Source organism: Anticarsia gemmatalis, chromosome Z (assembly GCF_050436995.1).
Source record: "Anticarsia gemmatalis isolate Benzon Research Colony breed Stoneville strain chromosome Z, ilAntGemm2 primary, whole genome shotgun sequence".
Classification (NCBI taxonomy): domain Eukaryota; kingdom Metazoa; phylum Arthropoda; class Insecta; order Lepidoptera; family Erebidae; genus Anticarsia; species Anticarsia gemmatalis.
Window position 1 is genome coordinate 20863447 of NC_134776.1, and position 22780 is coordinate 20886226.

General features: G+C 35.0%; 1 protein-coding gene and 1 non-coding gene across 3 annotated transcripts; one reads left to right on the forward strand and one right to left on the reverse strand.

The window, feature by feature from the left end:
* The first annotated feature begins 270 nt into the window (after window positions 1–270).
* On the forward strand, window positions 271–21416 carry LOC142986774 (ATP-binding cassette sub-family F member 2). 2 transcript variants are annotated; one of them, XM_076135453.1, is made up of 12 exons: window positions 271–404; window positions 571–730; window positions 2472–2678; window positions 10833–11021; window positions 11520–11663; window positions 13427–13550; window positions 14083–14281; window positions 14822–15001; window positions 16283–16423; window positions 17239–17430; window positions 17900–18103; window positions 19151–21416. In XM_076135453.1, exons 2-12 carry the CDS (start codon window positions 580–582, stop codon window positions 19283–19285), a joined length of 1866 nt encoding a protein of 621 aa, XP_075991568.1. In that variant the 5' UTR covers window positions 271–404; window positions 571–579; the 3' UTR covers window positions 19286–21416. The 2 variants fall into 2 exon arrangements, with proteins under 2 accessions (XP_075991568.1, XP_075991569.1); XM_076135454.1 differs by having other exon boundaries at window positions 575–730.
* TRNAP-AGG (transfer RNA proline (anticodon AGG)) lies at window positions 18921–18992 on the reverse strand. Its single transcript has one exon. It is a non-coding gene; the product is annotated as a tRNA-Pro (tRNA).
* Window positions 21417–22780: the final 1364 nt, after the last annotated feature.

The following is a 22780-nucleotide window of genomic DNA, read 5'->3' on the forward strand; positions in this document are numbered from 1 at the left end:
TTCTATTAGAAGATATGTTGCAGTAAAAAGTAATTATAAGCATTTGAAATGTTTCTCTTGTCCTCCTTGTGTTTCTCGCACTAGCATGCTTAAAATTAAAACTTGTGACCACCATTGACCTGCCTGTGTGCAAAACCCTTTCAGATCTTTTATTTCCCTACAAAGCAAAGTATTCGTTTCAAAAAACGTAATAGTTCGAAGATATTTCAAAATAAATTCACAAGATTCTATTTTTTAACAGGGCAAACCAAGCATCATTATTTTCTATAATGAAACCACACCTTTACGAGTAGATATTATCTGTGGTGGAAATTCGTAGTCTGTGAATTTTCAAATGTCTTTCTTTTTAATTCAGCACGTGTAGACGCGGACGACTTGATTATCATCCCATAAAAGTAATTTAGGTAATATTAAATATTCCACTAAATATACGTTAACAAAGAAAAGTGTTAATTCCGGAGCTAATAATATTCGATTTGTGTATTTTAGACTTGAGTTAGGTGTGAGTTATAGTACCTCAAAGTTGCTGCATTTTTTGTGTTCGTGTAATATTCATTTGGTGTTGATCAGGTAGCCAAAATGCCGTCCGATGCTAAGAAAAGGGCACAACAGAAGAAAAAAGAGCAAGCAAGTAGCAGGAATAAGAAGCCAGTGGCGAGAGTGACTACGGAGGAGAATGGCTCGGCGACTAACGGCAACTCCAAAGAGGACCGCGAGCTTACCGCAGAAGGTAAATACCACTGTGAAATTTGATCTTCAATTATATTCCGAACGCACGACTAGTTTGCGAACACAGCGTATTTTATAAGAACATTGTCTCCCTATCTGCGAGCCGTGGGATTTTTCGTAGAACTAAATATCCGGTAGTCAAGGCAATGATTGGATTAAACACATGGTGCGCTAATCTATGCACTGAAACGTTTAGCGATCGTTGCGCTCACTTGGTCTATGAGTACATTGTTTTGAATTGATACTGATAAGGAGGAAAATTATTTCCTGTATTGAGATTATTACACTCAGTAGTGCCTTTAGTATCATCTGTTCGCTAAGAATGTGTTTTACTAACCTCTTGGACTAAACATTTAAAAAAAGAGCCTGTATTTAAAAAATTATGAATGAAATATGATCCAAGTCCTTTGTCTTTGTACTGAGTACAATACTTTGTCAAGACGGGCTTATTTTGCTGTGTTAAAACAGTAAATTGCATTCATACCTTCATGTTTTATGGATATGAATCAGCAATCATCTGATTGAAAATGCTCACTTAGAGACGGGTGTGCGATACAATAGTTCTTTGTTACAATTGTGTTATTAAAACAAAATATCGAGCCCTCTCAGCGTATGTAGTTCTTACATTTGTTTTTGAGGTTTTCGTTTATCGTTTACATTTAATAAAATAATAATGGTGCCATAATACAGTAAAAAGTACTGCACAATGTAATGCGAGAACTTAAACCTTAAAGCTTTTCTGTACCTTATCCCGTTCTCCTTAAAAACATAATATTCTAATACAGAATATGTTTTATATTCTTATGTTAAAGTCAAACAGAGCCTTATTAACTGCTTTTCCATACGGTCTCAATTACAATTACTTCAAACTGTAAGCGATATCAATTTCATTACACTTAACAATACAATAATAACGCACGCATCGTACTTTCAATTCTTTACAGAATATAATACTGATATTCATACTCATATTACTTTAAACGTTAGCTTGTTACTCAGTCGCTTCAAAACTACTGATGACAACTTGTTGAAATTTAGTATGTAGATATTTTATAACCTGGGATAGGTATATGATGTCCAAGAAAATTTTGTCGCAAAATTACTATTAGTATCTAGTTTATGACTAATGATATGGCTTTACGTCAATAATTAAATTGAATTACATTCTAATGTTGAAAGACTTTTTAGTCGTGTTGCACAGAAGTGTCAATCACCTCAAGCTCCTAACATTTCACAGTCCACTGATTCTGCTGCACAATGCAGATGATTGGTAAAAAATGTTACATCAGAGTATTAGTCAAGCTTTCACTCTTGTACTAGATGTTCCGTTACTGTTTAGGCTTTGTCAACTTCAAAGATTGCTTTACTTTAACAAGTCTGGTTTTATAACAATAGTTAGATTTAATTAAAAATACTTTCCTGTTGAGATTAATTGATACAAATATCATTTGAATTTTACTTTAAAAATGTGCTGGGGAGCAAAATTTTGGATCAGGTTGCCCCTTTATATGAAGTCTAACTTGCTACACCATCTAGACATATATTGTTTTTTAGCCCAAGATTACTCATATAGTACATTTGTTGTACAATAAACACAGTTGCATTGATATGATTTCTTATGGGACCTATTTTCATGTAAAGAATCCTATTTGACACAAATTCAGCATAGGGATCTCAATATTTATGCTATCCGTATTTTTGATCAACTCATTCAAATATCTAAACAATCACTTTTTCCACAGAGGCACTATGTCTGAAGCTGGAAGAAGAAGCCAAGATGAACTCGGAGGCCAGATCGTGCACCGGTTCTCTGGCAGTCCACCCTCGGTCCAGGGACATCAAGATAGCCAACTTCTCCATCACATTCTATGGCAGTGAGCTTCTACAGGACACTTTGCTTGAGCTCAATTGTGGCAGACGATATGGCCTGGTTGGCCTTAATGGATGTGGTACGTACTACTTTTTTATGCTGTGCGGAGTTCAAAAGACTGAAACTCTTGTTTTTCTTTTATGCCTCTTCCACATTTATTGCTTTTGAGTTTTCATTTCTAACTTGTGAAGCCAAACTACATAACCAAGGTTCAGAATCAAATAAATCCATTCACTAAAATCTTGCTTCTGTCAATTATACCATGCAGGAGTAGAAACCACATGGATGTAGTATTCAGTGGCTTTTAAGTTTATTCCTAACAAACAGCCAGATTAACAATTACTTCTTGCCATGGCAAAAAAGAAAGCTGCTGTTAGGCAATAATTACATTATGGTATCTAGACTGAATCGATATCATACATCAAAATAAAAAAATTACACTGCCATGCGTTTTGTATTAGTTTTGTTTATTTTACATTCAATCCAATGGCCACTACTAAGAAATTTGATTTGCTCCTTTTTATGTTTTGTAAAAATATTTCTTTCTGATTTTTTTTATATCCTGTTAAAGTCACTTGTTTAAGTTAACTATTAAAGAAAAGTTGTCAAAAGACTGACATGCAATCATACTAAAACTGATTCAGCAGTTGAAACATGTAAAGGTAAAAAGTATTATTAAAAAAGGGTACTTAGTGCAATGGTGGAATTGTCAACAAATTCTATATTCTCAAAACCCGAAATTAGAAGATTGTCTAAAATTGACTAAAATCCCTTTATCCTAACATATTCATGTCTTAATTAAGATTAGTTATAAAACGTCCATTATCTTAATGTCCCCAAAGGTATTCGGCTGGTTGTTTATAAGCGAAATCTCGACTCCCGTGTGATGACGTCATACTATTGTTGAGCGCATTGTTCTCGGTCCATATGACGTTGGGAATGACGTCATCAAAACATAGCCATATGAAACCTTCTCTAAATTTTATCAAATCGAATCAGTGAGTCAACATTTTGGTAATTAAATCGTGTAAATGGTACCTTATCAATGAGAATTCATTTTATAAAGGCGCCAATTTTACAGGGTACTTTGTATAGGTCATAACAAACAAGTGTCGTTCTTTGATCTCTGCCTACTCCTACGGGAAAAAAGCGTGATTTTATTTGTTTATGTTATTTTACGGCTGACGTATTAGTGTCAGTTAAACTATCGCCTAGATAAAGTGCAAGCACTTAAGTGCAAAAATTAGACTTAATTCCATTTGTTAACCTAACTGATTCTTATTTAAAAGTGCTACAAATCTTTTAATAAGAAATCTTATCTCCTCGCTTGGCTGAGCTTTGATGACAGTCGGCCCTCGGGAAACTATTACTTATCCGCAGCTTATTGGATGCTGACCTAATTACGAATGAAGCCGAGGAAAGATTCTAGGGTTGCAAAGCTATTTAAATGAGATCTGATAAATTGAAAATGTAGAAAACTGAAACCTATTTACGTCATGTAATCCAAGGAAAGAATTCACTTTCTTTGTTCATTTGAAGTCGCTTATATCGTATTGGATATGAAAAAATAATATGTTACATACATAACGCATTTATATTTTAAAAGGAGCTTTCTGCTGTGTAACTCCACGCTATGACATACAGGATCTAAACTACCGGAACAGCAAGAAAAATAGTTGTTCCCAGCTAGTTTTTGAAAAGTCGCCTATTGTTCTTCTATTGTCACCAAAGCGGTCTGCACTCCCAATAAAATATACACCAAAAACTAAATTTCTGGCTTGCCTTTGACAACTAAACAAACAAATCCAAGTCTCTTTTTCTTTTTCAACCGAAAACAGACCTATACTGGCCAGTTAAAGGCTTACCCCCTATTATATGGCACTTGGCTTGCCTTTGAAGACTAAACAAACGAACTAACACTTTTGTCTTTTGTCAAACGAATACAAACCTTAGTTAGAAGCTACCCGGTAAAATGCTATAGATTTGCGACCTAGTCTATGCGATTATCATTGTGCCAAAACATGGATATATTTCATACACCTTTGCCTACACCTTGTGGCATAACAGGTGTGATATTATGTACGTACAAAGCCGAATTCTGAACCTATATGCCTCAGTAATCACAATAAACTACCTCCGAACAGTTTTCTAGTAATAATAACCTGTAAAATGGCCAGCCACACGTGTAATACTAAGTGGCGTGCGACCTTCACGCATACATATAGCTACGAACATAATACATTCATATGTATACGATGTATATATACTTAGTTACCAATCAGCTGTTATGTTATATGCTCCTTTTGGTTGATGGCTAATCGCCGTAGCTATACTAAGTTGTACAGAGCAAAAAACTTAATGTAGTGTTTTTATAACATTACGCCTGTTTTTTTGTAGTTCGGCAGATGTGTTTAGCGTGTACCTACCTTAGTCTTAAAGTATACATACATAAAATTACTCATTTTTCCCATAGAGGAAGGCATAGATCATAGAACGCCACTTGATACGATCCTTATAAATTTCTTTTGCTTCATTCACATCCATAAATCTTGTTATACAAGACTTTAAAGATTATAAACAAAATTTACTTACAAAAAAACAAACACTTTTTCTGTATGCAATTGATTGAATCTCATTTTGACAATGAGTGAAGTCAAATATATTGACCCATGTGATTATATTATTTGATCGTGAATTGCATTCCGAATTAAAGGAATTGGGTATTAAGAACAATCTGTACAAATAAGAATGAACAATGGGAACAATTAACACACGTAATTAGAGACTAAAGATTAAAGTCAGATTTTTTTGCTTGAACGGTCAGCGTCGGAATCAAATATAACAATTATTCAATCACATTTTGACGCAAAACATGTAAAAGTGTGTTCATATTTCTTATGCTGACTTTTCACGTCGAGTTTTAAGTATTTCGTCTTACAATGGACATGGACCGAAATACACCTTTCTTATACTTCCTCCAATTCGCTTCATCATTCTAGGATACATGCTGCAACTTTGTCAATCTTCGTAACTTAGCTTCTCCCCTCATCGTTTGGAGATAGGGACAAGTAACTTTATTTCAATACAAACTCAATTAAAATTCTAGACCCTTTTATTTTTCTTCATAAGAACGACAATATGCGTATAGAAAACAAAGAATAGCAGTACGTTCTCCTGGGTGTAGAGAATGTAAGTCAAACGGTCATAAACAATAGTCGGGCAATCATGTGAGCGGATGCCAGTAATTCATAGAATAGTTGACCTAAAATATCGCGACCGATCGACTTTAAACCGAGTCATATCCTTGCTGGAAAAAAACAGGCCACTGGAAGCTGAAGCACTGAAGCACGATTTTATATGCCCCTAAGTCTTATTGCTCCCCTGATAGTTAGATGATAAATTCTGTGAGAAAGGTAAGGGTTATTTTTGTAGACCAGCGGATAGTCATTGTTTAGGTGATAAGGCCATTTAATCTGGAAAACTTAAATGAACTAGAACAAGATAAGAATCGTACTTAAGATTTTCGTAAAGAACTACGTGTCTCAGTTAAGAAAATGGATTCAAGAGAACGCAATGGTTTCGGTCCCGATTTCACATTCCACCACTTTTATTTTCATACATTTGCTGACACATCAACCGGGCAGGTTATCTATCACTTAAAAGTAACCTTAGAAACTAGCCCTAAAGCTCTTATAAATTTATAAAGTCTTCGAAAATCTATATTTATATAGATTTTCGAAGACTTTCCTTAAAGGAAGAAAGTGCACTAAGTAACATTTTATAAATACTATTTGGATCCGTGCCAGCGATAACGCTGTGGCAAGCAGGTTTGCAATATGGCCCAAGGCTGTTGCACCGGGTGCCCTATCTTCGGGACCCACGCGTAACATGTGCTAACAACAGCTGTTTAAAACTGCTCATAGCCAGTTGCGTTCACCGGTCCGTAAACTACTATGAAGGATATTAACTAATGCAGCTAGTGTGACGACTTGATGCCAAGCTTAAATAGTAATAAGGAGCCACGACATACATGATATTTTAACTGAGTATTACTTCGGGGAGCATAAAATATCTTCCCATTTTTATATCACTCTGGTGGTTATCAAGCATACGATGCGCCTGATGGTAAGCGGTTACCGAGGCTTAACCACGTCTGCAACACCATTGTTCATTACACGCCCGCTGCTGGTCCTTTTCAAACCTATTTACTCCTTTGAATAACCCCATATTCTAACAAAACGACAGTAATTCACCAATGACAATTCGTCTGGCAGCTTGAACACCCCCGGATATCCAGGTTTCTCATAATGACATTCTCAATTGATCTTCGAACTATTTTTCGCCTCTTGTTTCCTATATTACAATAAAACAGCATCGACACCAGGTCGATTTATAAACCACCAAAATAAATGAAGTAAAGTACACTATACCTGATATTTATTCCTTTGAAAAGTCCCTGACTTAATGCGGGTGCCGCTGTTTTCTTAAAAGGAAAGAATACCGATATCATGTTACAAACGGAATAATTGAATTTGTTAAACAAACTTGTGTACTGAATTGATTTAGTATTGTAATGTGTGCCTTATCTTATGTAGTTAAAGTTTACTTTGCAACAATAGGTGATAAACAATAGCGGAAAATTTATATGAACTTGATATTGTACCGAGTATGGTTTTAAATGATGACATGATTTTATTTACGACTTCAAACGTAACACCGGTGAATCGCTGTGAATAAGCAACGTAGAAAAACGCGACAATCACTAAGACGCGATTTCCTACACGTCCCAAATCCGTGCCTGGTTCCATTGTAGAATATATTGATTAGCTTATCAGCTGGAATTTTGCTGTCACTTTATCTACCGTATACGTTATCCGTCACTTACCCATTACCCGTGAAACTGGCTCTTAAGAGTTCTCAAGGCAAAACTTGCATCGATGCAGTGCGAATCGGTTTACAAATTCTTGAAATGCGTCATGCTAGCTCGATTATACGATGCATTACATTCATAAAATCACGCCTTATTGCCAAGAAGGTATGCTAAAATCAAAACGTCAGTAGATCTTGCAAATTTTTGCTTCATTCACATTCATACATATTGTCATACATATGACCGATTATATCTGACCTTTTTTAAAATCATCACTGATACGATCTGTGTTATCTTTCTAAAGCATCGTACTTTTGTATTTTCATTTTCCCTATACGCCATCGTAGAGGTCAAATGTTTTGTAAAGCGACTTGACATGACGATATCGTGATCTATGTTCCTTGCCAAATACGTTGACTTTAAAGCCAAGTAGGTATTATGCTAGTTAGACTTTTATGGACTAGGAATTCTAAAGACTCTTTACTGATTGTTTACTTACTGCGGAGTGCAACTTGCACTGAACTCGATTTTTATAGAATACTAGCTGACCCGCGCAACTTCGCTTGCGTCACCGAAGAGAGAATGGGTCTTAATTTTCCCCGTTTTTGTAACACTTTTCGTTGCCACTTCATTCCTAATGGCCGTAGCATGATGTTATATAGCCTTCCTCGATAAATGGACTATCTAACATTGAAAGATTTTTTCAAATCGAACCAGTAGTTCCTGAGATTAGCGCGTTCAAGCAAACAAATTCTTCAGCTTTATAATATTAGTATAGATTAAATTTGTAATTGTTTACCTATAAAAAATAAATTTATTTTATCCATGACTGACATATTGCTAGGCAATGGTCTCTTCCCGGAATGAGAGAGTGTCTTGAATCTACCACACTAATTGTTGCCTACAAGAATTTTACTTTTCATTACTTAACATTGTCTAGTAAATATTCATCAGAAGGCTGCTATTAGAGAAAAAATACAAATATAATTAAGTTACGGAATTTAATCGCTGCCAAATAGTACAAAATTATAGCATTCAAAATGAGTCAGCACGGAATTCCCAAAGTATCTTTCATTCTACACCTCTAAGGAAAATCCAAAACATAAGCATAGTGCTTTATACGGTAGTCCAATGCAAACAGAATGACTCGAAAATGTCTAGACTTTAGCGACAAGGAAAATTAAGTTTACCATGTCGCCGCAACGATTTCACATCGATTGTATAAATAAATAATTGCACATGTGACAGTTGCGTTGTAGTTGATACTTAGTATTAATAAGAAATGCTAAGTCAGCGTTTCTCAACCTTTGAAGTCACTCCCCTCTCGAGACCCCAAGCGCAGCGACACACTGTACTTGAAACAAGTATACCGCTATTATTTTTTACTACTTAACATACAAGTACGTAATCATTAACTTCAGAATTAGTAATTTAGATAGTAATTTAAATAACTTATTCAGAAGTTATTTTATTCTTTCCCGTTTCCGTGAAATGGGTCCCAAGTACAGCTTTTTTTCTTTCTTAAGAAACACGCTGTCAAAGGATTTGGCTAATGTTTTTGATCTTATGTGCTTAAATTAATTCAAAATATGTATGATATAGCACCTCCGCGTATTTAGTTTTTATTACACATCTTCCTCAAGCGCTGCGTAGTATTAACGTAGGGGTCTTTTACAGACTTAAAGTTGGGAATCCCTGGTCTAAGTAGCCCAGTGTCGCCACATTACCAATTATGAAGGGGTCGATAGTTATTTAGTCTGTCTACTGACCACCCGGCCAATGAATATTCTATGGGGTATGCCAATAAAAGTGGTTATTCCAGAACTTTCCACACAATTACTTGAAGGCAAAGTTTTGTTTAAGTTTTGAATTGTAAATGATATAATTACTGAAGTAGGCACATTGTTATATTTTGATTCAGATAGAAATCCCTCAATAAATGTTTGCAGATACAGTTCGATTTTAGATTAAAATTAAAGGTTTGAGGCTCAAAATTCAAGTTATTATCTTTTCCATTGCTAAAAAGATAAAGAAAAAAAATGAAAATCAATCATATTAATAAAATTACAATTAAACATCTTAATATTATATTATATTCTTATTCAATATTCCTTGTTAATAGAGCAGAAACTTTAATAAATTGCGAATTGCCATTAACTTAATAACTGTAAAATCAATTAAGCATTAATATTGAATAGCACATTGCTTATCCGTATTGCACAGCGACTTATATGTATGTTTATCAATATTTTGCGAAATCAATTCATTAGACAATCCACAAATTAAGTAAGAATAGATATCCTTTCTAAATCAATCTCTCTTTGATCTCTGCCTACCTTTATGGGGAGAAGACGTGACTTAGTGTATAATGTGTAGTTTTATGTTTGTATGTATGTATGTAGGTATCAATCTGTCCCACATTGAAAAATAAAACAATCTTCAATTTTCTACTTTAGTCATTCTCGGAATATTAGAAAATAGATTTTCCTAGAGAATGAAATAGATAACAATTAGCGCTGCACGCTAGCTGAGCGTAATGAGATAATATGTGTAACTTATCAGCTATCATAGTTCATACACTGCCTAGACAACACATACAATATTCTCCTATTACTGGAATATTCCACCGTCTGAGTTATTTATAACTAAGGAATATTCCAGAATAATCCCACTCACAGATATGTATATAAGGTTTGAATTACAAGTACTAAGTTATTTATAGAACAAATAAATGTGTCCTATTTCTATTCAATGTTATAGACAGTTATTTTTGTTGGATTTTCTTAGAGTTATGAAATTAGACTGATAAAGATAAATTGATTAATAAGGGAATACGACTGTTACCCTTTGCTAAGCGTACAGCTATAATATTAAAAGATCTTTATATTACATTATAATGCTTATTTGGATACTAAGTCCAGTGCGAATTTTAACAAGACTAACTCGCTGGTGTATGCTTTGCGGTAACATGACAAGAAACACTGCTAAAACACGAATGCTATAAAATTAAGGCTGATGAAAGGACATAAGTTTACAAACTTTAATAATTTGACAGACAATTATCAAAAAACTACTGTTACTAATACTAATATTTGTTGATGTTCCAATGTCCATAAGAGACATGTTTATGAATGAAAACGTCAAAATAACTTCGCGATTCCAGTGTTTTTATTAACGATAGCACACGCTTTTCATGCATTCCCTCACCTGCCACGTTAATCTTCTTCTAAACCTCACATTTATTCTATTTTCTTATGGCTGGCGACTATAATCTAACACACAAAGTTACCATACGTTAAATAAAAAGATTATATCACAATGTACTTTAGCTCACAAGTTTTTAAAATATGAATATATTTGCAGGCAAGTCGTCATTACTGTCAGCTCTGGGTCGACGCGAGGTGCCGATCCCGGCGCACATCGACATCTTCCACCTGACCCGCGAGATGCCGGCCTCCGACAAGACGGCCCTGGAGTGCGTCATGGAGGTCGACGAGGAACGTATACAGCTTGAGAAGCTCGCCGAAGAGCTTGCGCAGTGCGAAGATGATGGTAAGGGCTTTATAAACATCATATTATGTTATACTAGAAGATTCGGCTAACTTAGTTTATCCTGGAAAAAGAACAGTAATCTAGCCAATTGGGAATCAAATATATGTAACAATAAAAAAACATACTTAGTCCATTAAAATGCTAGCCTGAAAGTACTGGATTGTCACCTCTTATGTAATATTGTATCCTAAGGTAATACAATGTGTGTATTAGGAATAATGATTACTTACTATGGTGAACAAAGAAAGAATCGCAAACACCACATGGTGAACAATTTTTTTTAATAGGATGCTAACTTTCTAATCTGACAAAGCTAGATACATAGCTTTCAGCAAAACCCATGAGAAATGATTCATTCTTTCTTTTGCTGCATTCACACATTTACAAAAGCTACAGTTAGAAAAAGTCTACATCATTGATCACAGAGACATTTGAAACAATAATAATATAATATCATGCACAACAAATCATCTAATAGTTGTATAATCTCAATTTCAGAGTCGCAGGAACAGCTGATGGACGTGTACGACAGGCTGGACGACCTGAGCGCGGACACGGCGGAGGCGCGCGCTGCCAACATCCTCCACGGTCTGGGCTTCACCAGGGAGATGCAGGCTAAGGCCACCAAGGACTTCTCTGGAGGTAACAACACAACTACACAAAACATGTTGATTGATTAAGAAACATACTAATCACTAATATGATCCCAAAGTAAAAACCATATCTGCGATCTCATATTCCAGTACTTATATTATTACTGAAGTTTTTAAGAAACTGACTGGTAGTTAAATACTTTATATTAAATTGAATATAACAGAAATGAATATAACAGCTACTGTCATCATGCAATGTTCATGACATAGCTTCAGTACAGCAAAATAAATATGATATAAAATATTTAAAAAAAAAAACAGATAACATGCAATCATACTTCTGTATATATGATGATAGTTAAAACCTTTCCACAATACCAGTATAATTCCTTCCAAAAGCATACCATAAGCAATTTAATGAACATGCATAGGTTTCCGTGCACATTAAGTTATGCTCATCACAAATCATTGTAGATGACCCATTACCGTCTCAATACCCAATAAACAATGTTCACAGTAAAATCAGACAATAGCAAGCACATACATAGCTCTAAACTTGCATACTTGTATAAATTCACCTTAACAAGACAGAAATAACTTCCAAGCAGGAAGAACTTCTCCATACAGATTCTTGTTAAAGCATAGCGTCGTACGTCACAGAATAACTTTTAACTACTGAGTTTCTAAACTCTCAGCTAACAATTCATGAATTTAGGTAGTTCAGTGCATGCTTCTGAAGGAATATAACTTCAATACAACTTTACTAAGTTAAAAGTCCCATCTAACAATATTCTAAACTCAGCTAACAACTCAAGGTAGTTCAGAGCATGCTTATGAAGGAAAACTCAAACGCAACTTTACTAAGTTAAAATTTACAACTAAAGCAAGCTAAGGTACTTGACTAGATTAACAAGAATTTATTAAACTTGTACTGGTTAAAGGCTCATCCAAAATGCTCCTACTATATAATTTTTATACGTGAATAATGTTGAAATTAAAATAATTACAGACTAAAACATTATCAGGCACTCATTGAATTTCAACGAAAATACGAAACTGTAACGTCACTATGTCGTTTTTCCATACTAAAATGTGTTTTTGACTACCCTAAGAAACTAGATAGTTCAGTGCATGCTTCTGAAGGAATTTCCATACAACTTTAGGAACATATAAAGTTACATGCAGGAACTAAAATATTTCTGCTATGTATGCAGTACAAAGTTGTTCGAGCTATCAACTCGGTGGATAGATCACAATGTGTTAAAGTTCACCACCACACTGATGTAGGTATAACTTATCATACATACTTGTCAAGTCAGGTAATAGATTACCGTAGGTATAGAGTTAGTTCTAAGCAAATACCTAGAGATAGATTTTAGTTGCAGTACTTATTAGTTTATGATTCAACATAGATCAACTTACGTTTAGTGTGAAGTTACTTGTATAGTTAAGTTCATATAGACATTGGTAGTAGGCAGTGTTTTCTTTATTACATGATAGGGAGGATGTTAGGTTTTACTTGGTGTATTAACAACTATGTCAGTAAAATTTGATTTGATGTTAGTTATATTACAATAAAACTCGTAGCAATGCTTTAGCAGTTGCTGCCCTGTTTTATGGTATACAATGCAACAAAACATTAACATAAATTCAGGCAGTTAATCTTACCGCTCACTCGAAATCTCTTCAATATAAATACATGGAAAGCATCATTTTGTCACTAATACATAATAACTGAGTTATAAACCCCTTTAGATTTACTATGGGTAATCTAAGTAAAGAATTAGTCCTAACTAGTTGCGTTTGTTCTAGGTTGGCGTATGCGTATAGCGCTGGCCCGTGCGCTGTACGTGAAGCCCCACCTGCTGCTGCTCGACGAGCCCACCAACCATCTCGATCTCGACGCCTGCGTCTGGCTTGAGGAGGAACTCAAACAGTAAGTTGACACTTGACATAATAAACTAGAACCCATTAATGTCCCACTACAGCCAGGGTCCGAATAAACTTTTACGAAGATGGGGTGTATGGAGTTAAAAACATAGGCCATGTGCGAGTTGAGACTTCATTACTCAATGATCTCACAAGTGTATATTCATATAAAATATTATTTGGGTATATTCACATGACATATTATTTGGACATATAACACTACAAGAATGGTTATTATGACGAAAAAAAATCATTTCAATTCAAATTTAATGGCAGATCCATAACCTAGTTCAGGAACAATAATTAGATTGAATATTCAATGGGACATCATCAAAATATATATAATGTCTACGAACTATAATAGAATGTGAAAAAGATCCTATATAATTATGATTATACAGCTGATTTCAGATTTACTAATCAGCAAGAAAATAATCAAGGTCTAGTGCAGTAATAGTGGGCTATCAACTTTCCAGAATTCTTATTATATAAGCAGCCATTTTAAGTCGTAGATTTCTATAGCAGTAAATAATTTTCAGTTACAAACGCATCCTCGTGCTGATATCTCACTCGCAAGATTTCCTGAACGGCGTGTGCACGAACATCGTGCACATGAGCAAGCGCCGCCTCAAGTACTACACGGGCAACTACGAGGCGTTCGTGCGCACCCGCTGCGAGCTGCTCGAGAACCAGATGAAGCAGTACAACTGGGAACAGGATCAGATCGCGCATATGAAGGTAAACACACACAATATATACAGCCTAGGTACTAGGTACTGTAGGTTACCTTTCACAAATCATCAGACAATACTACAACAATCTTATGAGATTGTTGTAGTATTTTCTGTGTCTCCCTGTGACCCTGTGTCTTCAGTAACCCATAAATTTATATTACTTCCCCAAATATACTAATTGAATTACATGTCCCTCTGCACATCCACTTTGCCAATATGGCAGTGATATTGACATGGATTTCTCTTTATATTATAAAGTGTGGTTCTAAATTAGTTCTATCAAATCATAAAAAATGATTTTTATTTAGTTTTATGTGAAAGCCATACAGTTAAACAATTCTCGGTTACATAAAATCAGGAATAAGATTTACTGAGTACATTCTGTAGATAAAATCAAAACAGATAAATACTGTCCAATATTCATGTATTACATATTGTCATGCCAACAAACACTTTTAGCATATGATGTTACAAAAATTAAACCTATGAAATATCTTCAACTTCTCATCCCGCTCCAATCCTAATGTGAACATTCCTCTTTCAGAACTACATAGCCCGCTTCGGTCACGGTTCCGCTAAGCTCGCCCGTCAGGCTCAGTCGAAGGAGAAGACCCTGGCCAAGATGGTGGCCCAGGGTCTCACGGAGAAGGTCATCGATGACAAGATACTTAACTTCTACTTCCCGTCCTGCGGGAAAGTACCACCACCCGTTATTATGGTCCAGGTATGTGTACTGATAGCCGACTAATATATTTCATGTTTAGATTTATAAGAAAGTGCTTCTGTTTCTGTCATCTGTTTCAAAAACAACAAGTCTCATTCCAGTCATTTGTTTGATTTTTATATAAAATTTTATTTGTAAAAGTTACACTTTTATTATATGTATAAAAAATATAGATATGTAAAGAGCGGGGTCTCCTAACACAGGCATTGTTTGCCTAAAAGGAGACTCCAATCACAATTCATGTTTGTTATAGCGTTTCTATACAAATAAACTATTATTATATTATTATTATATAGTCTGAACAGTTAATTGATGATATTTGATCTCGCTGTCGAATATATTTTCCTTGTTATATGTAGCAAGCAGTATTTAAGCTTAGCAAATTGCTGAGATTTTTGCATTACAATCTCGTTAGCTTATCTACAGACAAATCTCTAAGTTACCAAATAATATAATCATCTTGAAACATACAGGAAACAGTTGTTATGTTCAGCTAACATGTATGGGTGAGAATCATACAAAAGAAAGGTCTTCGCTTATCTTCAGACATATGGGTTCCGATGCCAAGGAACATTGTTATTTTGCATCGAACATTGAACATAATTTGATCTTAGCGATTAATGAAAAAGACTTCTGCAACAACTGCTGACAATGGTCCTTGCTTATCAGTAGACACACATGGTTTTCTTTGCAAAAGAATATAGTTGTCTTGCGTCGGAAAACATAACAGAATTTTGCATAACAATGTTTTTTGCTTATCGATGGACACAAGGGTTTCTTTGCAAAAGAATATTGTTATCTTGCATCTAACATTGAACATTATTTGATCTTAACAATATATGAACAGAATTTTGCATACCAATGGTCTTTGCTTATCTTGAGATACATAGTTTCCATTGCAAAAGAATATTCTTATCTTGCATTGAAACACTGAACAGTATTTGATCTTAGCAAGATATGAAAAGATTTTTGCATGACAATGGTCCTCCCGTGAAATGATTCTTTGGTTGAATATAAATAGAGTTCAAAAGAATTTGCTATTGTGAAATCATTTCCATTGATTGAAAAATTCTGATAAAATCTTACGTAGTCGCACTTGAATACAATTAATTCCGATTAAACTAGAATATGTGTATTCTGCACATAATATGTAGCTTTTAGTTAAAATGAAATTAGACTTCTACATTTTCGAAACTGTGATTGGATTTTAACCATTTCTTGTATAACATAAATTGGAATAATTTGTACAAACAAAAATATTTACCATTGTCTTCGTTTCAGAACGTGTCATTCAGATACGCAGACACAGGGCCGTGGATCTACAAGAACTTGGAGTTCGGTATCGACCTGGACACGCGGCTGGCTCTCGTGGGGCCCAACGGAGCCGGCAAATCCACACTACTCAAATTGCTCTATGGTGACGTGAGTACAAAGATACATGGCACATAACACATAGTCACCAGGAGTGAGAGATAATCATTAAGGATTATACACACATAATTTTCGATAATATTGCTTATTATAAGCTTCAGGAAGCATAGCTAAATTGACAGTCCATTCATTCAGATTTCAGACTTACAAACATCGATATTGTATGAAACAAAATCACATTGAAGAGAGTCAAAGATCAGAGAACACCACTTGCCACTATCCATGCAAACGACTTGGCCTTTATCACATCCATTTTTCTATAATTTCATATGTAGTTTTCTTTTATGAAATGCTCTGTATTTGGTCCATAAGTCAAATTTATCACTTATTTGGAATCTTATATTTCCCTTTTATGGAAGGTTTTGATCAAGTATAAACATGTGAAAAAAATGATCAGTTCAAGAATAATTCAATTGTACATTAATGACATGAGAATCCTAACACAACTAATCACATAACAATGAGAGTCATCAATGAATCAAGTACATGATATTGTGTATACTATATTGCATATAAATATTATGTATTCTTAATGTCATTATTCTTTACATTCTACTCAACAAAACATTCAATATCTTATGTAAATATCATCCCGGGAAGTAGTTGTGCTAACTTGTTTCAATACATTGCTGTCCTAACTTGACAGACTGTCCCAATAATGTTTAACCTATAAATAATTTGATTTATCAGTCTATAAACCATTACTACATGTATGTCAGTGTATAAACTGGTTGTTATTCCTATCTAAAGAAATTAATATGAAAGCCGATCAAATAACAGCTAACAATAATTTCTCTTACGTACAGCTGGTGCCATCAATAGGCATGATCCGCAAGAACTCTCACCTGCGCATTGGGCGCTACCACCAGCACTTGCACGAGCTGCTGGACCTGGACCTGTCGCCGCTCGACTACATGATGAAGCAGTTCCCCGAAGTGCGCGAGCGCGAGGAGATGAGGAAGATCATTGGACGGTACGGACTCACTGGCAGGCAGCAGGTTAGCACACACACTTATATTCTAATGCCTATTTAGGATTCTAAGTATATTACTTTTTTTCATGATTGAGAAATAGATTTGTTGTCTGACAGACAAAGTATAGAGAACCAATATCTGACCATATCTTCGAGGAGTAAAGTTTATGATAATGTATAGAGAATTCCTTAAAAACGAGAATATGGTATATTCCCATTTGTCTAACTCTAACACTGTCCCCCGGGGTGACAACTGGGAATAACTGCTTTACATGCATAGTTTCTATATATGAGCTGGTTTGATATGAAACAGCAATGGTTTATATGCAAGCTCAAATAATACAACAAAATGTTTAACTATATTTGGCAATCGAACATTCAAATATTATATGTGAAATATGATTATTCTTAAAACTCTTTTCACACTGCAACAGTATAACGATCCAAAAACAAAAAACCTAGAAACAAACAACTAAAGCCATCTCTCTCTCCAGGTGTGTCCAATGCGCCAACTATCCGACGGCCAGCGTTGCCGCGTGGTGTTCGCCTGGCTGGCGTGGCAGACCCCCCACCTGCTGCTGCTGGACGAGCCCACCAATCATTTAGACATGGAGACCATCGACGCCCTGGGCGACGCCATCAACGAGTTCGACGGCGGCATGGTGCTCGTCAGCCACGACTTCAGGCTCATTAACCAGGTAAACATATTGATATTTTACTTTTCATTTGCATTTATAGGTTATACAAATCCTATATTCATGATTCAGGGTGTTGAATGATTGGAAACATGTTTTAATGATAGCTTGTTTTATTTAAAAAAGTTAACTCTTGTAATTTTGTAATTTGTGGTTCATAACGTAACACAACACACGAATGACTTTTAAAAGTTATCTCTGTGTCAAAATAATTATTATATTATTAATGGTAAAGGAAAACATAGTCCAGAGTCGAGAGTCGCCAGAGACTTATTTAGTCAGTTCTTAAAGAAATGCAAAGTTTTACCTGCACTTGTATTGTGTATTTCTTTCCTTTTGGAATGAAATTGCAGCATTCTTAGCAGTAGAATAATAATAGGTTATTGATTTTTTATACACAAACTAAATGAAATATTTTTGATGAATAATATAGTTTAGGGCTGACATTTCCTAAAGGGATTGAAAAATTTACTAGTACCAACTGATTCCATGTTGGATCAGGTTTTTATTGCTTCTTCACAATGTAAACTGGATCATATAAATTCTAAAATTCAAGGACTTAAATGTTTAAAAAGACCTTAAATTTTATGTAAAGTTAAGTTTTGTTTGTATGTAAAGTTATTTTATGTAAAATACTAGCAGAAACTCATATTCTTGTGTGTAACGAAGTTGGTTAAAAATGCGGACTCTCGACATTGAATGCATAATGCATATTTTTAACTTACAAATTTTATGTGGAGATATTGCAACAAATGATAGTTCGAAACAAGAAAGGTGAAACAATGTTGTCAAAATATAAAAAATAGAATCAAAAAGGTTTGGGCTCGTCCGGGATTTGAACCCGGGACCTCTCGCACCCTAAGCGAAAATCATACCCCTAGACCAACGAGCCGCTTGTAAGTAAAGAGCAAATTGTGGTTCATGTTGGACTTTGAACTACTATCTTACGTGTGTATTTGATGATTATAATGCAGAACTTTCACTATTTGATCAGAATTTCAATACCATGTTTAAATAAAACAGAACTTTTAGATTTTGTAATAATTTCAGGTCGCTGAAGAAATCTGGATTTGCGAGAATGGCACTGTCACAAAATGGGAGGGCGGCATCCTGAAATACAAGGATCACCTGAAGTCCAAGATCCTGAAGGAGAACGCCGACAATGCGGCGAAGATACGTAAATAGTCCACTGCCTAGCCCATGCCCTTAGTCTACTTACACGCGAAGAACCTCTCCGCACCTGGGACTAAAAACAAGACCAAGAATAAGAAGAGTAAGAGTAAGAAGGCTTAAATTAGTGATCAGACACCATAAACCATTAAAACACATGTGATTTAGTGCTCATTTAGTGCTCAGCCGGTTATAGTGAGTGTCAGTGAACGTTCCGACGACTACGGCGACCTCGGTGACCCGCCATCCACCCGCACCGCACGCCAGCTGAGTAACATTCAATAAACATATAGTAGATGTATAAACATTGTACGAAATTATCGAAATTATTCCGTGAAATGAACTTGAAAATAGTTAAACTTAAAACAATTACTTAATAGTTTAAGAAGTTCAATCCGATGTATTTAAAGGATAAATTTGGTAATGTACATATGCAAAATTCATGGTAGATAATCGTAGTTCATAATTAACGGTAAATGGTACTTTGCAATGTGACATTCGTGACTGAGTGTCGCATGTATCATTCAGGTTTACCTTGCTGTATTACATTCATGATATTGGATGTTCCATGTATTTAACATTTCGACTTCATTACATATTGTAGTAATAGATATTAGCTGCTAATGGAAAGTTGTGATCGCTGTGTGCGAGTGTCACTTTTTGTCGACACGACGCACAGTGACGGTCGCACAGCGCGAAGAGTCCCAAGTGTGGTAGAGATTGTTGCATAGACCAGTTTGTGATCGACAGTTATAGAATTGTGATTCCTTAAGCTGCCTATTGAAGCTTAAACGTAGTCGTATTATTAATAATGATAAATAATAATTGTGTGATGCGTTACACGGGCCAGCGTTTAAAACAATGAAGTGTGCTCGGTAAGCTGTCACTATCGGGCTATTGTTATATTTGGTCGTATATGAGGAACAGTGCGGCGCGCCCCTTGGGAGGGAAGCCGTTGTGAATGTTAGTCTTATATTCCAGATAGAATACCAATTTTAAACATTTGTTAGATTACATTTTACCAACAAATATTGCATGTATTATGAATTGTTAAAATGAAATAACAAGGAATGATCTTGGACATTACTTAATTATATTATTGACTGTACATAGTATTTAGTCGATTTTATTCATATTACAAACTTAATGTCGTGGAAACTTAATATCTAACAATCAGTAGTGAATATTATCTTATTTCTGGATGTTGTGTTTACGATATAACTGGAATTGTAGGCCCCAGTGAACTCGAGATCGTCTCCTGTACGCACTTTTAACTTAATGATTGTAGCAAGTAATTGATACTAAGTTATGAGCATATATGTTTACAAATGTTTTAAATCATGTCGGTGAGTTGTGAAATTGTGCAATAACAAATCGATTCTTATTGTTGTGTGACGTTCTCGGATAGTGTAAGGTATTTTACCCTGTGATTACTGTAGTAATGTTTTATCTCATGTGTGTAGTTCGAGTTAGCCAATTGATGTTTTACTACATGTGACGGGGAGTGTTCGACCAAATGTAACGATACCATTAGAACTCCTTATATTGAATTGCACCGGTGGTTATTAGACATAATAGATAATATTCAGCTTAGATAGGTAGCGACCTGGATGCCTTTCCAATACTTCTTGATTGCATTATTTATATTTATCAAATATTTTACGCCTCTAATGTCGATTTGATCTTTTAACTGGGGTTCAGTGATATAAGGGTTGTGATCCCCTACCCCATAATGATGTGTATTATAATACGTATGTATTTATTTATTATAAAACATAACCAATTATAGTTACTTATTAACATAATGTTCTCTAATTATGTGATTTCGTTCTTAGAGATTAATAAGTTTAGCGGAAAGCTGACGCTGTGACAGTTAGTATAATTGGTTTTTTATTGTGAGTGAAAGACGCGGCGGTTCATATTCTCTGTCTGCCCCGCGACGGAGCCGGTGTAATGGTTTTATATAAGTTTATTGGAATAATTTGGATGTTACAGTATGCGCAACTATTATGTGCTTTTCGTTCACTTAACACACGCGTAAATAGTATTAACTACATCCAATCGGTAATGACATGTAAATTTCCAAAATGTAAAATGCTTGATCTGAGGCAAATTTATATAAATCAATAAAACAATTAAATCCGAATATTTATTTTATTTTCTATAGATTTAAGTACCTTTAACACACCTTTGCTTAGGTAACTGACAGAAGTAAAATGGTACATAGCTAATAAAGAATATATAATTCATATTTATTTATTTTTCATACCAGAGAATGTAAATTTGTTAAAAACCACTGATACGAAGGAGTGACAGCAGCATGACTGTTAAGAACATAAAAAAAATTAAGTTACTGATTTGTTATACAGTATTAATTAGCATCTAGCAATCAATGTTTTAATGAGGGAAAAGATAACACTATAACTAATCAGAAGTTACAAGCTTCTTATTAAGAGAGTATGAATACAATATTTTGGGTACAGTTTGATTCTAAAGGAATAGCTAGAATTTTATAACTCTAATAGTAATATTATATGAGTGAATACATTAAGTAATATTACAACATAACTTTAGTACATACACAGGTGATTCTTTGCATAAACTTCTATGACAATAAGTAATTATATCCTACACAGCTAATTGTTTCAAGCCGAAGAAAACTGACAATTTGACAGCAACTAGAGTCAACCCAGGTGAGAGTGGTTATCCCGGGTAGGATAGATGGGCTATAAAGCTTAACCGATTCGTTGCGACTTGTTATTATAATATTTCGTGACACGCCTGTCGGTCCAACCGCCATAGAAGTTGATGACTCAATTTGAGCGAGTTATATGATATTTAAAAAAGACACGCCTCTCGTGTCATACGCCATATATAAAAGAATTGAATGGCACACCTGTCGTGCCATCCGCAACGAATCGGTTAAGTGATAGGGTGTCTAGCATTCCAATACCACTCATTAGGAGGTTGATCACAAGAAGAGTAAGTTACTAGAAAATTTACAGCAACAATTTGAAACCATTAGGCTTTATAGTAATTGAGCATTATTGTAATCTCTCTTCCTAGAAGGGTCTGCCTGAAAACACTTGCTAAAGCAATTTTATGATTACTTATTCCTGTATGTGCAAATCTAGAGGTAAAGGTATCAATTTTATGCACTGTCACACTACTGGGTGAGTATCTCCTCTTAGAATAAACCTTTGAGTTAACTACACTGGCCATATAAAAGTAAAATCTTCTGGATACATATAGTATAGAATAGCTAACTTAGAAAAGAGGGATCAAGGAATGAAGATTGCAGCGGTTATTCATATTGTGCCTATTCTTGCCGGAAAGCTTTATGTGGGTGAATATTTCAAGATGTTTTTTACACAAGCCAAGCAGTGAGGCTGTTCTAACCTTTGACCGAACAAATATAGGATGGCTGTGGTATATTGGTTATTGTATGTCCTTACTGTCACAATAGCACATCTTTCTCACCTGTGATGTGTGAGCATTAACAAGCTTGAA